Source organism: Oenanthe melanoleuca, chromosome 1A, assembly GCF_029582105.1.
Source record: "Oenanthe melanoleuca isolate GR-GAL-2019-014 chromosome 1A, OMel1.0, whole genome shotgun sequence".
NCBI classification, from domain to species: domain Eukaryota; kingdom Metazoa; phylum Chordata; class Aves; order Passeriformes; family Muscicapidae; genus Oenanthe; species Oenanthe melanoleuca.
In genome coordinates this window covers 9,297,436-9,314,739 of record NC_079334.1, presented here as the reverse complement: position 1 = coordinate 9,314,739, position 17,304 = coordinate 9,297,436, and the positions used below count along the sequence as shown (strand labels likewise).

General features: G+C 40.9%; 1 protein-coding gene across 1 annotated transcript in view; it reads left to right on the top strand.

Annotated features, from left to right (window-relative positions):
* Positions 1 to 17,304, top strand: part of VWF (von Willebrand factor) — a 119,851-nt gene that overhangs the window by 78,178 nt on the left and 24,369 nt on the right. Inside the window, exons 32-38 of the mRNA XM_056511678.1 lie at positions 91 to 255; positions 2,463 to 2,506; positions 6,711 to 6,888; positions 9,765 to 9,985; positions 10,887 to 11,079; positions 11,712 to 12,053; positions 15,255 to 15,460. Coding sequence (XP_056367653.1) covers positions 91 to 255; positions 2,463 to 2,506; positions 6,711 to 6,888; positions 9,765 to 9,985; positions 10,887 to 11,079; positions 11,712 to 12,053; positions 15,255 to 15,460 — 1,349 coding nt within the window. The remainder of the gene's footprint in view (positions 1 to 90; positions 256 to 2,462; positions 2,507 to 6,710; positions 6,889 to 9,764; positions 9,986 to 10,886; positions 11,080 to 11,711; positions 12,054 to 15,254; positions 15,461 to 17,304) is intronic.

Here is a 17,304-nt window from a genome sequence, read left to right as displayed (position 1 = left end):
CCACATCCTTTAAATACTTCCAGGGATGAACACTCCAATGATTTTCTCCTGTGTCTTGCCTATTCCAAACCCTTCCTTCTCTTTTCCTAGGGGTGTCCCTGTTCCCAATTGGTGTTGGGAACAGATATGATGAAGGGCAGCTGAGGACTTTGGCTGGGCCATCTGCTGCTAACAGAATCATGAAGCTCCAGAATTTTGAAGATTTATCCACCATGATCAGATTGAACAGTGAATTTATCAAAAAAGTGTGCATGGGTAAGTCCAAAAGGTGTGACCTTGTGTCTGCAGCATAACACAAAAATTAAAATGCAAAGCCAGAATTATTTTTCTTTATATTAGAAGGCAATGAGATGCTGTATTGTCAGTGTTCCACTGACAACCATAACAAATGCTGACCTAGATCACCACCATCACTTAGGTGTGAAACCAAATGTGAACCCTTTAAATATGTATCCAGATGCTATTCTAGTTAGCCCAATTCCAGCAAGGTTTTTAGAACTGCTTAGGCTTGAAATTTTGAGCTACCATATTAATAAAAATCAATCTTGATAAAAATCTAGATAATCAGTACTCAATAGCTGACAGACACCAGAAAAGCTGAAGCTGTCATGAATGAATGGGGCATGTTTCAGAAATTATGTGAGCAAAGATTTCAAGTTATGTGTTTTTCAGACATTGTTCTATGTCTGTCTACAGAAAATTCAGCTGAAATAGAAGGCAAAAAGAAAAATAATAAAGAATTTGCTTTTCTGGGGAAAGAGATACTGGGAAGAAAAGGTGTAAAACCTTTTAAAGAAGCATTCATTTATTTGTAGATGACAACACTCCTCCTCTATGGAACATTGCTTCAACACTGACCAGGATTTTGCTACTTTTATCTCCTTGGTCTGGATATAGATAATTTTACCTCATGTAGTTCTTATTCCTGTTCCAATAACATCCACACGTTCTCACCACAAGCCACTGCCTCATGGTGTTAGTCATTGCACAGGTTTTTGCCAGCATTACAAGGGCTTAGTTACATCTCCACTACAATAAATGGACTTTTTTTGTGGAGCCAAGGACCTCTGAGAATGAGGAAGTTGCAGAGTGTTCACAGCCCAGCTTGGAGATATCCGATCAGCCTCCGCTGGGATCACTTCTGGCGTTTTTAAATCTCTCCAGAGCATCAAACAGCTGCCATTTTCTAGATTTAAACAGCTGCCATTTTCTTTCCTCTCTTCACACTGTAAAATATGTGATTTTTCTTGCTGTAAATTACATTGATACAAGATATAGGATGGGGAGCAGGAATTTGGAACCAGTAACTATTTTCTTATTGCAATCTGTGCTATAACCTATCAGTACTAGAGGTGAAAGCATTGTATTTTTTTATGAAAGCTTTTCCAACAGCTCAAAAAGCCTTGAGCTATAGACATCTTCAACACCTAAAATCTGAGAAATTTAGCTCTCCATTTTGCTAATGGTGAAGACTTTGCTAGGGATGAAAAACTTATTTTTTTTTTTTTTTTGGTGGGGATTTATTTTTTTGTTTGGATTTTTTTTCTGTTTGTTTTGTTTTATATAAATTTCATACAATCTGTAAAGTATTATTTTCCCCTCTAGACTCATACAGTTGGATTTCTTGTGCAGTGGGAGTCTTGCCTTTTGTATGGAAGTGTACCAAAAATAATATCATTAAAAAAGGTTTAAAAGAGTTCCTAAATGATTTTAAAATACATTACTTATCCTGGAAAAGACAGAGCAGAGAGTGTATATGGAATAGCATAGTCTGGTATTCTACAAAGAGCTTGCTAATCAGTGTTTTAATTTCCTAGAGACTTTGTCATGCCATTGTACAGAAATGAAATTGCTTCCAAAAGATCTTTAGATGTGTAGTGAGAGCACACAAAAATAGAAACTGCAATTCAGTGGTACCCTGTGACCATTTAACTAATTATATGAAAAAAATGCACATCACATGTCACATGAATGTAAGGAATCGGATTTTGAGTGTTCTTAATTGTGACTATTTGCATAGATACACTCTACTGATCTTTCTGCATTTAATAAATGTTGGTGTGGGTGTGGAAATTCTCATCACCTGCCAAATTCCAGGAATATTCTCAATTGATCACAAGATTCTGAGGTAAGGCTGGGCTGTGCCTCAGAGCCAAAGCCATGCTCATCCTTTAAGCACCATCTGGGCAGAGCTGTGTGCAAGGAGTGCTGTAGAATTGCAGCCCAGTTATTGTTCACGGAATATTTTGGGACCACTGTCATTGTTCATGCCTTTTGTGACTTATTCTTGTAAACTTTGGCCTGCAGATTTCAGGTAGGGATTCATACACTCTAGCACAAAACCCCCCAAACTTCTCACAGCTTAAGTCAGATTTTTAAATAAGTAATCTGTATTTTGGTGACCACTTAAAAGGCTGGATAAGGGAGTGGGATGACTAAAAAAATGTCTGCTTCTCTTTCAGACCCAGTCAGAGAATGCATAGATGAAGATGGAAACAAAAAGAGAGTAAGTACATTGCCTAGATTTGCCATCTGGCTTTTAAGTTGCACAGTTTGTGCAAGAGCATGAATATCTTCTCAGAGAACCTGAAACAAAAAATGTGGGACAATATAAAGAATTATCTTGGAGGAGGAAAATGTTGGCTTTTGAACTAGTGGGATAACTTTGCACACAGAGGAGACTTCCTCTAACATCACCTCATCTTGGGGAGTGTTGAATCTTATTGAAGTCAGTGCAGAACCTTTGTGACAATGTTTGTCTTCCCTGACAACAAAAATGCATTTCTATCTCCTGGTGAGAGGACTTCTGGGACAGCTACACATGGCCAAAATAAAGGTGCATCTGCAGGGTCATTGTCCAGCCCCTGTCCTTCTGCTGAAATTACAAATATCTTGTCCCTGTGACAATTTTACAGGAAGATAATTATTGTGTGATTGTTCTGTCTCTGGGGAAAATAGTCTCTTTAGCAATGGAATCAAATTTCTTGGAGTTTGTTTGTGGAAAAGCTCTTATTAGTCCTAAGAAAATGCTCAGAAATGTTAGTAAACTTGTCTGATCTCTCAAAAGTGATCCCACTCTAAGAAATTGATGTTCCACGTGTTATGGCATCTCAAGTGAAATGCCAAGGTTTTTCAGAGTGTATGATACTTCATGCATTTAAAAATATTAGCATAAGCTTGTGCCATGTTTTCTAGCAGGGATCAGGTATGAGTTCTACTCTAGGATTCATCTTGGATTTCCAGTACATAAAAAAGATTCCTTTGATTTTTCCTTTGTGAAAACATGACTGTGAGGAAGGATGTGGCTAGTAAGTGAATATGAATTTTCTGAACACAGGAAATATATCAAAGCTGCCTTACATAGTTGGCCTCAATCAGCTGGTCAGAACACAGGAAGGCTTTAGCTAAATCAGACACTAAGTATAATCTGATGGCTTTGAGGCTGACAGCTTCATTAAGATAAAAAAAACCCCAACAAACATAAGCTATATAAATATAATCAGATTCTTGTCTGCAGTTTGTACTGCATGTGTCCAGGCCTCTGGGCTCCTAGCAGCAGACACAGGTACATGTAGATAAGTGCTGGGAAGGTTAAACTTGAATTTCAGACATGTCAGGTTTCATTTTTGGGGGTGATAAACTTAAAGCACAATTTCCGTTCTGGCTGAAATGCTTTTCGAAGGAAACAGACCGGGCTCCAGTCCATATAAAAATGAACCACACTTTCAAATGGCAGCCTTTAGGGGGATTTGGAGTTGCCTCTTCTGTCAGCCGGGAAAAAGAGGTGTTAGAAGCCACTGTGAGGCCACAGCCTTCTGGAGCATCCTATAGAGCCTACAGGACACTGTGGAAGTTCCTGCCTTGTGGTGCAGCATCCTCTGCTGTGCCTCACTGGCTCTAAGGTGCCACTGTTCTGTTCCCCTCCTCCAGCACAGCCCACAAATCCATAGGGAGGAAGAATCAAGGCTCTTCCTTCCCTGATTCAGAAAACACAGGCTTTTATTTCAGCTCCATAATCTTTCAGGCGTTGCTCGGAGAATTCTTGCAGGAGGCTCAGCTCCCCAGCCGGGATGTCTGTCACGCACCTGGAGATTGTGGGAACTGATCTCTTGCAGTTTGTGAGGAAATCTGAGTTCTCAGGATCAAAAATCTCAGCCTAAATCCTATCAGTGTCAGGAATATTATGGTTTCTTACTTTTCCATGTTTTGGTTTGTTATTATCCCTACCCTGGAAGTGACTAGAGAAGGAATATTCTTGATTAAGGTCATTGTTAGTAGCAGATGAAATGTGCTGGGTCAGGCCAAAAATCTGTCCAGCCCCCTCTATGGTGTGGCCAAATTTAGGAGCCAGGGAAGCAATGTTAATAAATACATATAAAAATTCTCTGAATTATCCCAGCCAGAAACAATTTGTTACTGATGGATGCCCTGAGCTGCAAGTGACACCTTTGTGTATTTGATAGTTCTTGCTAGTTTTGTCTTCTGTGACTTTGTTCAGCTGTTCTTTGAATCCTTGGATGTTTTTAGTACTCATCAGATCCAGTGGCAAGGGGCTGCAGGAGTGCCAAACATAGGCTGTGTAAAAAACCACTGGTTTGATGTTTTAATTTGCCAGCTGGGAGAATATCAAAACAGTTATGAGAAATTATGAGAAATGTTGTTGTTTTTTTGGACATAGTTAATTTTCATTAGTCTTGAAACTTTTGAAATTTGGGAATTTAGAAGCAGGCATAAAGATGATAATAGAAGTGTAGGTTTTTTCTTATAATAGTGATACTTCCTCAAGAAGTGATCTGTAGAGCAATTTGCATTTCTAGGCTGTTTAAGGTGGCAAACCCCACATTCCTGAGCTGTTAGTATGGCTTTTCTAGTATTGTTCCACTCTTGGCTTAAAGAACAGACAAACAAACAAATAACCTATCCTAAACTAAGAGATAAGAGCCAAGGGAGCAGCTGAGGTGCGTGGGTCTCTCTCCTGCAGATGCACAGTGAGACACAGAGTGTGCACATCCAGGTCTGTAGGTTCAGAGCTCCCTCAGAGAGGAAGTCTGAGGCTTCCTGCAGTGTCCTGGCAGACTTTTCCTTCGCAGCTTAGAAACCCTGATTCTGCTTTCCTTTCTGTCCTGCTTTTGTTCCTACAGTTTCATATCAATTGGGATTTAGGCTTTGTCTTCAGAGTCCCTGTGTTTTCCTCTGCACTAGGATTCTTGGGGTTTTTTGTCCCTCAACTATTTTTTTTTTTTAATATCTTCTGCTTTGCCGTTCTTGTCCAACTCTGAGATGTTTTCTAATAAATGTCCTATTAAAGAGTGAAATAAAACCAATTAAATATGTATGGAAGTCAGACTTGCACAGCTGTGTACGTACCCTTCCAGGTGCTCCAATTTCAGTGAGCTGTAGGAGAGACAACTGTAATTAAAAAGCATTCTAGCTCTTCCTATAGAAATACTTTTGCCGTCCTTAAAGCTCCTTTTGTTACTTTTTCAGTCTCCTCTAGGCTCACAAGCCTGAAAAAAGTATTAAGCAACTTCCAGTTGCCTTCTTGAAGTCCTGAAACATATAAAACAAGTAAATTAACCTGTATTTAATATGTAATTTTTTGTGGCTGCAAATCTGGCAGCTCTTGTTTAGACTTGATGGCAACCTGTAGACACAGAGAAATACTCTCATAATGACAAAAATAACCTGTGAATTATGTTGCTACCTAGGTATTTTGTCCCCTTTTTCTTGTCTTCTATGGGAATGGTGCTTAAGCTGTGAAGGGCAGGATGGGAGATGACCATGCCCAGTGTTAATTCTCTTTTCTTCCCCACATTTCTGCTTGTGAACAGCAAGGAATGTTACCCAGCTCACAGAAGCACTGTTTCATTTGTACTGGTGTTTCTGGACTCACCTTTGCAGGGAGAGCTCTGGAAGTGCTGTTTCCCACATTTGGGGATATTTCTGGGAATGGACACTTCAGGGATGAAAACTGTTTTAAAAGTCATTCAGCCTACTTATGGACTTTAGAGCTCTGCAGAATTTGGGCCAGTGAGCCTAGCTTTCTGCAGATAGCAATCTTGAGACACACCACATCTATTTCTCTGTCATTTATTAGTACATAATCCTGGTGCCTTAAAATTCAGACTGTCCTTTAGAAAACAGGAATATATTTGACATTTAATTCTTTAGCTCTAGAAATCCACTATGTACTACTAATAACACTGATCTGGTAAATGAACAATTTCCCTTTGGGAAGAAAGGAGCTGTTTAAAAGTTTTGGAGTTGTTGATAAAATAACTACAATATGCCATGCTTTCCTACTTTGGAACAAATATTAATTCCTGCTGTGCTCTGACCATCTGTGGCTAATGAAAACTAAAGGATTTGAAATTTAAAATAAAGCTGAGGGCAATTCTTTGTTGACTCTGCTCTCAGTGCATGCTGTAGGATGGCTAAGCTCTAACTATAGGTGGTTGGAACAAAATAGCTCCTATTGTAGACTGTTATCTTTAGCTTGGAATTTCAGCCTGCTTCTTAGTGTTTCTAAATTAAACTTTCTCATCCTCATGAAATCCTTAATACAGTGCATTCCATTATTTATTTTTCCGAGGCTAATGTGAGTGGCACTGCTGTAGGGGTCACTTCACTTTCTGGCTGTAGCTCTGTGACACCAGCCAAACTTTGCATTTTTGGTTTCAATTGTTGCATATCTGCATTCCCCTCCCTAGCCTGGTGATAAATGGACATTGCCAGACCAGTGCTACACTGTGACCTGCTTCCCAGGAGGTTACACAGTTCTGGAGAGCCACCACATCAACTGTGAGAGGATGCCAAAGCCTGTGTGTCACAGCAACCTTCCTGCTGTTAAGGTGGAGGAAACCTGCGGCTGCCGATGGATGTGCCCATGTGAGTGTCTGTCCATGAGTGCCTCTCCCTCCCCAAACCTGAAATGTTTGATCACAAATGTCATGCTGAGTGGAGCTTCTCAGCCACTGAACATTTCAAAGGTGACCAGGGTGGGAGGAATTGCTGTTTTATTGTTGTACACTGATTTAAACAAATAATTTGGCTTGTGATAGCCTCACTGATGCTGGGATGCCTGATGCTACTTGCCAAGTTCAGGATCACTCTGAGCTCATTTTTTGTATTAGTAAAGTGACAGTGTTTTATCAGGGAATCTCACATTCAATTTACAAAGCTGTGTCAGCTGGAAAGGAGGATGTATGGGAGCAACCAGGAATTTATCTCAACAAGCTGTAAGTAAGCAATGAATTCTTGGTCCATCTTGAGGCTTGAGGATTTGGCCTGCCCTCAATCAGGCAGGTGCAGTACAAAAACATCAACAAGAAATTCTCCCTGCCTCCAGATAACCTCATTTGGAGTGTCTGAGCAGAAAGGTTGAACACTGTGTGATTGGTGCCTGGCTGGGATGACTGAAACAGGAATTAAGTGCATCCACTCACATTTACAGGGTTAGAGGGTTGCAGCCCTGAGGCTAGTGAAGCATTTAGTAAAACATAAGTGGGTTTAAATCTAAATTCATATTCTTACTTCTTAAAAGTAGATCAGAACCCTGTGTATAGACACACAACACTTCTTCACAACACCTAATCTCAATTTAAAATGTTCTCTGCTGAGCTGGCTGACTTAAGTACAATTGCTTCCAGCCACTGCTTGAGATACCAAAGCTCGTAGTTGGATTTTAATCCATGAACTCTTAGACGTGCAAAATTCTTTATACCCTGAGTTTTAGCTTTTCCTAAAAGTGTATTTGATGACCTAAACAATTCAAATCTAACATTTCTGGTTTGCTACAAGGATTTTGAAAAAGTAGAAATATTTTAGATGGATAGTCATAAGTATTTTATAATGTTTAAAAGATAGTCTTAGTGATGCCTACCCGTAGGAAGTGCATCTTTATTAAATGTCTTGATCCTAAACACATAAATAGTAACATGAGACCATTACTTTTGGAATGTAAGACATACCTTCATAACAAACCTTCTGAAAGGATGAAATGAAAAGAACCTTTCGTACCATTAGCTGATTATCATGAAAAGCCCTATAGTTCACTCAAGTTGAGTTGAGAACTGTTTATCTCTTTATGAATTTAATGAGCCATGATAGCCCAATTCCTTTTTTCTTAATGTTGTACAACTTGTGAAGGAAAAGTAGAAAGTTTTCATGTTACAGAAGAGGGAAGAAAAAAATCCCCAACCTGCCCCAGCTGATCAAAACACCCCATGGGTCAAGTCCTCTTTTAATGACTGCTCACTGCAACCATGGCAATTCTGTGCCAACTAAAGCAACATCTGTAGCAGCTGGAAAGATTGATTCTGATGCTGTGTTAAACAAAATTCACAGCAATCAGAGAAGCAGAGATGGGCATAACAGAGGAGGTGCTGAGTAGGAGTTCAGTGTGAGGCAGCATCTCTGTTCTTATGGAAGGAGGCTGGTTAGGCCACCTGTGAAAATGCTACTAAATTGACTCATGATTACTCATTTAGAGAGCTAAAACACAATTTCCAGCCATGGCTTGACAATGTGGGTGATGTGACAAATGCTTCTGCAAAGAGGAAGTCCTTGAAAAAGTGTTCTTAGGTCATCTGAGTTCAGAGGATGGTTCAGGAGTTACCCTGCAAAGGTGCTTGCTTGCTGAACTAGTTACAGATTTTACAGCAGTATGATTTGCAATGTGATTCATGGCTGTTGTGTGCTCTTGGACTACTTTGAAATGGATCACATTAGTGCATTTTGTGCTACAGAAACCTATGAGAAATTTAAAAGGATTCCCATTATCCTTATTGTTTTTTTTAATACCCATGAATAAGTAAAGATTGAGAAATGTGGTTTTATGGCTAACTCATTTCATTGTTATTTACATATGAACTTTATAAACATTTACAGTAAAATATCTGAAGATGCTCCAGTGCTCCAAAGGGATTACCCTCTCTCCTTCCCTCCCTCTGGATGCTGTTTTTCCTGGGAAACTAAATGTGAAGGTTACTGAATAGGAAAAAAAAATATTCTCAGCTAGAAGCAAAGTACTGAATTATTAGCAATGGCAATCTTCCTCCTTACATGCTTTGCTGGCATTGATTTCATTGTGCTTATTATCCTTTAAGCAAGAGATTTGAAAGCATTTGAGCTAGAAGCCTCAGGTTTTGTTTTGGCTCTTCTGGGATTATAATCTTCATTGTTTTCCAGTTTTTGAAGATGAGGAAGTGTTTACAACCCAATGACCAGACTGTCAGCTGGCCACTGGTTTATCCTGTGCATATTATTTCTCTGTTTTCCAGTTTTCCAGTTTTCTGTCTGAAAAACAAAGTTCCTGGGTATCAACTTGTGACGTGTATGATAAGAGTGAAATTGTGTTATTTGGAATCAAATGTAACACTGTATAGAGTATAATGCAATACAAAGGTTGAACAGTGTATTCCAATCCTTCTACAAATAGGAAAGGGATTTTCCCTGTTTCATTTTTATGTAAAATCTATTACTAAACCATATAAAATAAGTTTTAGGCAAAGGGATTTTCTACAAGTTTATCCAAATCTTTTTTATAATACTTACTGTTCCCAGACAAAGATATTGCAAAAAACACCTCCACATGTGATGAAGTATTTACAATAGTTTCTTGTCAATATTTGCTGCAGCATTTGCAATTCATTACCTTCCTCTCTTTCCCAATTAGTTGGTTCCTCATGCCCACAAAAGTTGTGAAGAAACAGTAAAATTTAAAAGCAAATGCCTACATTTTTTTTGTTGTTGTTTATTTTCAGGTGTCTGTATAGGAAGTTCATCTCAACATATTGTCACTTTTGATGGGCTGAATTTTAAGCTGACTGGCAACTGCTCCTACACCTTATTTGAGGACTTGCAGCACAATGCTGAAGTCCTGCTCCATGAAGGGCCCTGCAGAGCAGCGCCCAGGATGAACTGCATGGACTCCATCGAAGTGAAGCATCGTGGTGTGGCAGTGCAGCTCTTCAGCGACATGGCAGTAAGCAAACTCATGGATTCATCTGTGCATTGTCTGCTCCTGCTGCAGAGTTTAGGTTATGGGGGGCAAATATCTTCCCTTGATCCAGTTTCAGCCTATTTTTAACATCTCCATTTCATGATACAATCAGTGTTCACATAATAAGCCAGGCACGTTTCTCATTTTGTTCTCCCTGCTGTGCTGGTGTGCCAATGTCAAGAACATGAGATTTGGCTGTGTGTCCCCAGAAAGGCAGGATTACAGACAGGACACACTGCACTCTGATTCCCCCCTTTTGGTAGAGGTCCTTCATGCTATGTTTGGTCCATGGGAGAGCACTCACAGAGTCCCTCACAGAGCTGTGCCTGACTGGCCAGCTGAAAATTTAGAGAGTTGCTGCTCACCTTGTGTACAGCTGGACCTCAGCATTAGAAGAAAGAACAGCTTAGTATGCATTACATCTGTTTTATAGGCAGAGAATATTCAAATTCAACCCATTTTTCAGCCTCTGGCTGCTCAGGCATACAGGAGTTGGCCAACTTGCTAAAATTATTTCTTCTGACTCATGTGGCAAAATAGAGTGGACCAAAACACCTGCACCAAGTTCTGCATGGTGCTGGACAGCCTTGACTTCCACTGAAGCATCATAGCATGAGGTTGTTTGTAAACATGTGGTGCTCAAAGAGTGCACTCATATAAGAAAATGTTGGAAGAGTTTTTCATGCAATTCACAGGATGAAGGTCAAGTACTACTGTATGTTTTTAGACTCAATAGAAACCTTCAGCTGGCAAAATTTTCTTATGTTCAGTTGGATCTTCTGGTATTTGTCAAGACAAAATGACAATTTTGACTCTGAAATTGGTTGATTTGGAACTGCTTGCTAGAACTGATGTGACAATCTCACCTTTTTTTCTTAAACAGGTGACTGTTAATGGTGAAAGGGTTCTTATCCCCTATTCCAGCAGCTTGTTTGAAATCACTGCCTATGGAGAAATAATGCATGAAATCAAGTTCTCTCTTCTTGGACATAATCTCACATTTACTCCAAGAAACAATGAATTTATTCTGAGACTTAATTCAAAGAGCTTTTCTTCAGGAACAAAAGGGCTTTGTGGTAAGTTTGAAAGAGTACTTTTAACAGCTTCCTACTTGGGCTTGAACTTCTATTTATTTTATTGCTATTGTAAACTGTCTGGGTGAACTGGTCCCATACTTTTGGGGGAATATTAGAAATCTGTGTAAGCTTTTCTGCTCTCATCCCCAATGTAACAGCTCACTGATGCCCAGTAATACTTTAGAAAGAACAGCAGAGACAGCTTTATGTTTTTTCTTGCTTAAAGTTATCTTCTCAAGGAGATTTGTGGGTTTTTTTGATTTTTTTTTTTTTGGATGAAGGTTTATTTTTAGATTCTTGCAAATTCACTCCTGTGAGAAGTATGACCAGTGTTTGCAGTGAAGGTAAAAAATTTGAGGGGGCAACTGCTACTTGGGTGAGTTAATTCTACACATCCTCAGTGGTGTAATCTATACAGAGATTGCAGCTCTGTGGCATAACCTGTACCTCCTTTAGGGAGGAAATGAGAAACAAGACCCAGGGTGTTTATTGACAGCAGCTATAGGGAATATCATGAATTCCTGGAGCTGCTCGGTCAGTGTCATCCATCCCATCCCTGTTTTTTTTTCTCCCCCTAGGTTTATTTTAGCGCTGGTGACTCAGAGATTTTTCTTGTCCCTTTACTCCGCCAGGGCTGTGTGACCAGAACCACGCCAACGACTTGACGCTGCGCAACGGCTCAGTCAGCGCCGACAGCAGCGCCTTCATCCAGGCCTGGACGGTGCCGGAGCCGGGCCGGGCCTGCGAGAGCCGCCGGGAGGAGCGCTGCTCGGAGCGCGCGCCCGGCCACTGCCGCCTGCTGCTGTCGGAGCCCTTCCAGCAGTGCCACGGCCTCATCACCCCCAACATGTTCTACGAGGCCTGCATGGAGAGCAGCTGCTTCGAGGAGGAGGCCTGTGAGATGATCACGTCCTACGCCCACCTCTGCGGGGAGTACGGCGTCTGCGTGGACTGGAGAACGCCCGAGCTTTGCCGTAAGGGTTCACTCTGTGCCGCAACTGGAGCAGGAATCGCCCTGCTCTGGGGCATCTCATCCCTGTAATGATAGTTTTTTGAATGTTCCAGTTCAGGTGTATTGTACAAGTGGTATTGCAGATCTCGTAACTGGTTGGTCACCCGCTAAGCTGGATGTTATGAAAGAAGTGTTTCTTGGTAAACTGCTGACTGGTGAAATTCCAGGGTAGAGGAGAATAAAGGTTCCCACAGCTATGTGACACTACCTGGCTCTGCAGCCACTGAACCTTTGTGGCACCAGGTTTGGGCTGAGAGTCTGCAAGGCTCTTTTAGCAGCAGATATCATTGCTTTGATACAGACTTTCTGAGGTGGACAGAGAAACTCGTACTTTGGAGTAGTGGAATTGCTTTCCAGCCTGTCACTATCACACCTGGCACAAAATAAGACTTTTCTTTGTAACAGTTTCACAAATTCCTCCCATTTCCATCAAAACCGAAACTTTTGAGAATGTGGTGGGAGAGCCAGTGTGATTTTAAGTTTCTGCTACAAAGAAAAATGGGAAAAAGGCCTCTCTCTGTGGTGTTGTTTCTTGCCAGGACATGCCAGGTAGGCTGACTGAATGAGCTGTAATTGTCTTTGCAAATCTGGTTCTCCTTCTGCCTGGGTTTTGCTTGTGTTTTGGAGGTTAAAAGTTTGTGCTGTGGGAAAGCAGTGTAGCAGAGTGTGAGTATTGCACATGACCAGAACTCAACCAAGGCAAGCAATACTCACATGCTAGAGTCAAACCCAGACATCTGTTGCTTCGTGTACCTTCTCTCCTAAATTCTTATGTAGACAAATAGTTCTTTCTCTTCCTATTTTATTTTTTCTCCTTCTTTTTTGTCCCTTTTTCTCCTGAAAGCCCCGTTAGGAGGTATACCTCAAGATCTGCCAAAAATGTGAGGTATAATAAAGTACAAACAAATAACTCTTGAGGTGGCTTATTCTCCACATCTAGTTAACCTTTCTGCAGTGATGGTTGCAGACATTCAGGTAGTCCCTCAGCATTTCTGGCTTAGTCAAATGCCTTAGATGTAGATGTGTGTAGACATTTTCTTTCCTAGCTACTTCCTCACAGAGTGCCTTGGTGTCCCAGTTGGTTTTTTCACCTCCTGCCTCTCTAGTTGAGTTGTTTCTTATTTCTTTGCCTTTTTTCCCTGGATACTTTTAATTTCAGGACTGGAGAGCCAGCATCCTAGAGGCATGATACCAAGAAAAAAAAAAAAAAAGTGTAAAACAAATGCTTTTTTTCATGTTTTAAGCCCAGACTGAAGGAATGATGGGATAGGAATTCAAGAATGTCAGTGTGAGTTTGGCCTGAGCCTCCAGTTAATGTTTGAAATATCTTTCCAGGATCATAGGTTATTGGACACAATCTGGTTGGAGTTCAGTCCTAGAAAGCAAAGAGAGAACATTGCCAGCCATTTTCCAATTTCAATGCCTCAGCCAGACAATTTGCAAATTGTAATGTCCAAAGCTGGATTTCAGCTCTCACCTCTGTGCAGTTTTCAAATTCCTGTCTGGTTATAAGCCTGTACAAGGATGGACAAAGAACTGCTCATTTTTACACTAATTGCATAAAAGTCTTAAGCATCCTAACAATAACATCATCGTCCTTCTTCCAGCAAATGCCTGTGTGCAACTGTCAAAAATTTAAATTGTCAACATTTGATTTATCCAAGTTGCATTAATCACTAAATAGACACTACAGCTTAATAATCACTCCACCACTCTATGTTTAATACCAGTAGCACAGTTCTGGTTAACCTTGCTTCCTTTGCCCCATTCCATTGAATCCCTGTCATTCTTGAGGAATTTTACTTGAGGTCTTGTCATGTCATATTGGGACATTCCAAGGACTACAAATCCTTCCTGATTGCTCTTCCTGGGTGGGTGAATATACTCTCTGTAATTCAGATATATTCAGCCTTTAAAAGAGAAGGCTTCAGGGTGACCTCATTGTGGCCTTGCAGTGCCTGAAGGGAGCCACAGGGAAGATGGAGAGAGACTCTTGACAAGGAGTGACAGGACAAGGGGCAATGGCTTCACGCTGACACAGAGCAGGGTTAGATTGGATATTGGGAAGGAATTGTTCCCTGTGAGGGTGGTGAGGCTCTGGCACAGGTTTCCCAGAGCAGCTGTGGCTGCCCCATCCCTGGCAGTGTCCAATGTCAAGCTGGATGGGGCTCTGAGCAACCTGGGATAGTGGAAGGTGTCCCTGCACATGGCATGATGGTCTTTAGGTCCTTTCCAGACCAAGCCATTTTATGATTATATGAAATAATTGGCTTTAACATTGAAAGGGTTAATGTTAAAGACTTTCTTTTCTGTCTCCATTGGCTGCTGGAAGAGTGTGTGTAGACAGTTGAGCTGATGAATGTTTTCTTGTTTGTTTGTTTGGGAGCTCGGGTTTTCTTTCCATGTTTTTTGTCAGGGGACTGAAAGAAAGTTTTATTAATCTCACAGCAGGCACAGACTGGGAAATAAGAGACACTTTTTCTAATTGAAGCTGTAGAGAAAATAGACTTAAGGGAATACACAGTATGGAGGCTCTGTCCAAAGGTTTTTTGAATAGCTGTAGCCCTAATTTTGTGTTTGCCTTTAGAGACAATATCCTCAGGTTTGTGAACACATCAGTAAAAAATTTCTGCTGGCTTGCAGGGTTATGCAACTTTCCTTGATTCAGTTAATTATGTTAATAAGGCAATTCAGTTAAAAAGATGCAGAAATCCAACTGGTTCAGTTTTGAAGTACCAAAATGTTCTGTTAGATTTCTTTAGTTCTATGGGAATACTGCAGCCTGTCAAGTGAAAAAAAAAAAAAAAAAAAAAAAAGATTAATCTTTCTTCAATGCTTTAGTCTGTCCTGGATGTCTTTTAGCCATACACATAAGGTTCTAAATTCTTATGTCTGTGGCCCAGTGTTGGAAACAAAATTTGACGAGTAAACTCTCACCTAAACTATTGTATCATTTTTGGGGTGAATCATATGTTGCTGCTGATTGATGTGACCTAAAAATGTGGTTTGCTGATTTGTGCTGCAAGGGACCAGATCCATTCATTAGGTGATGGCTTTCTACAATTGAAAGAATTCTAAAGAAAGCTTGAGTTAGAGAAATATTGATCTGCATTTCCTTAGATCTCTTTTGACAATTTGGTGTTTTCTTCTCTGTCTTGCTCAGCAATGAAATGTGCCCCACATCTGACATATGACCACTGCCACACAGCCTGTGTCAAGAGCTGTGAGAATAATACCAAAATCAGTGTCTGCAAGGATTATCCCACGGAAGGCTGCTTCTGCCCAGAGGGAAAGGTGGTTTTTGGTGACACCTGTGTTAGTGAAGAAGTCTGCACTCAGTGTGTCAGTGAGGATGGCACACATCATCAGGTAACTACATGCACAGCAACCTCTGGCTGTGGTTGGAGTTCACACCTTTGAAAGCAAATCTGTTTTCCATTTGGATACTTTATTTTCTAGCTCAGTTCCTCCTAATCTACTGGCTGTCAGCCCCATTTAGCTCCCCTAGTGTGAAATTGGCTGGGACTGGATATAAAGATCACAGCTGGGACTGTACAGACCTGGCAAGGCATGACAATTCCATGTGGAGGGGAGATCTAGAGGGAAGAGAGGAAGAGTGATGGCATAAGTGAATATTTACCAAGATAAACATCTCCATTCAGCAGACTTTTACGAGTAATGACAATTTAATCATAAATCTAAATCCTTTACTTAAAAAATATTGTATTGTCTTTGTAAAGCTCACTGAAATCCTCATGAGGGGCAGTGGAGAGACAGGCGTCAAACTCTTCTCCCTGTGAGCAGGGACAGGATCTGGGCAAGGCTGGAGCTGTGTCAGGGGAGGGTCAGGCTGGATATCAGGGAAAGCTTCTTCCCGCAGAGGGTGTTGGGCACTGCACAGGCTCCCCAGGGAATGGTCACAGCCCCAAGGCTGCCAGAGCTTCAGGAGAGTTTGGACAGCACTCTCAGGAACAGGGTGGGACTGTTGGGGTGTCTGTGCAGAGCCAGGAGCAGGACTCAGTGATCCTTGTTGATCCTTTCTAACTCATGCATAAAATATTTCCAGTGTTTGGTGGGGAGTGGTGAGACCAAGTCAACCTTATGTCAAGTGATATCTATGGTCTTTTTTTTTTTTTTTTTTTTTTTTTTTTGAGAATTATTCCTTTGATGAAATTCCTCATCCAGTTTGCTTAGTTAAGGCAGCCCTTTATTTGGTAGCATGGGATTGGGAAAAGCTGTGGATGCTGGGTACCAGAGTGCAGTGACACTGTTGATTCCAGCATCACACAGTGGGTGTGTCCCCTGTCTCAAACTCTTCCCTGTGTCCCCTGTTTGAAGTAACAGAGGTGGTTCTTCCTCACCCCCACCTACTCACCTCTTAAAGTTTGCACTCAAAGATCAGCCAGTCCTCTTCAAGCCACATTTTTGTTATAGAATTTGAGGAAGAAGGGACTTTAATTGCCGTGTTTTATGGGCTTTAGATCCTTAATGATATTTTTGGGGAGATGGAGGACAGAGAAGCTCATGAAACCATTTTGCCTCTCCATCATTGCAGGCTTAGCTTTGTGAGGAATACAACAGGCACTTGGGTCAGCATTTCCTTAACCTTCTTCTTCTCTTCTGATGTTCATTCCTCTGTTCTTTTCTACCCTAGACTGTGTTTAGGCTTTTAGGATTTTAGTCCTGACACTCACACACAGTGTCTTAAAACATGTAACTATCTCTCAGTATAGGTGCAGTATGCTTAGATTTCTCCTTTTGTTTTGTCTTTCCATCTCTAAAGTTCTCAGCACAGTTAGTTTTAAACTATGTGCCAGAGTTTTCCAGATAACAGCATTTTTTTGTGGCATCCTGACCTGCTCTTCATGTTCTCACCCAGAACCTGGATTGGTTGTGCAAATTAAAATGTCTGATAATGCATCCTCCCACTCTTACCTCCCTATTCACATGGATGTTAAATGTGCATAGCTCTGTGTGGGTAACTGCGGCTTTAATATAAATGATTTCTGCTCTCATGGGAAGGAGCAGTGATTGAAAAACTTACTCTCTTTACTGGTAGTTTCTGAATGTGCTCATGACCCCCAGGTAGTCACCACAGTGATGATTTCAGTTTTAGAGGTGATGTAGTGCTTCTTCAGACCACTGGAGAGTCAAGTGATGACATTCCATATAGTCTTAATATAAAAATATGCACTATTTATTCCCCTCTGTTG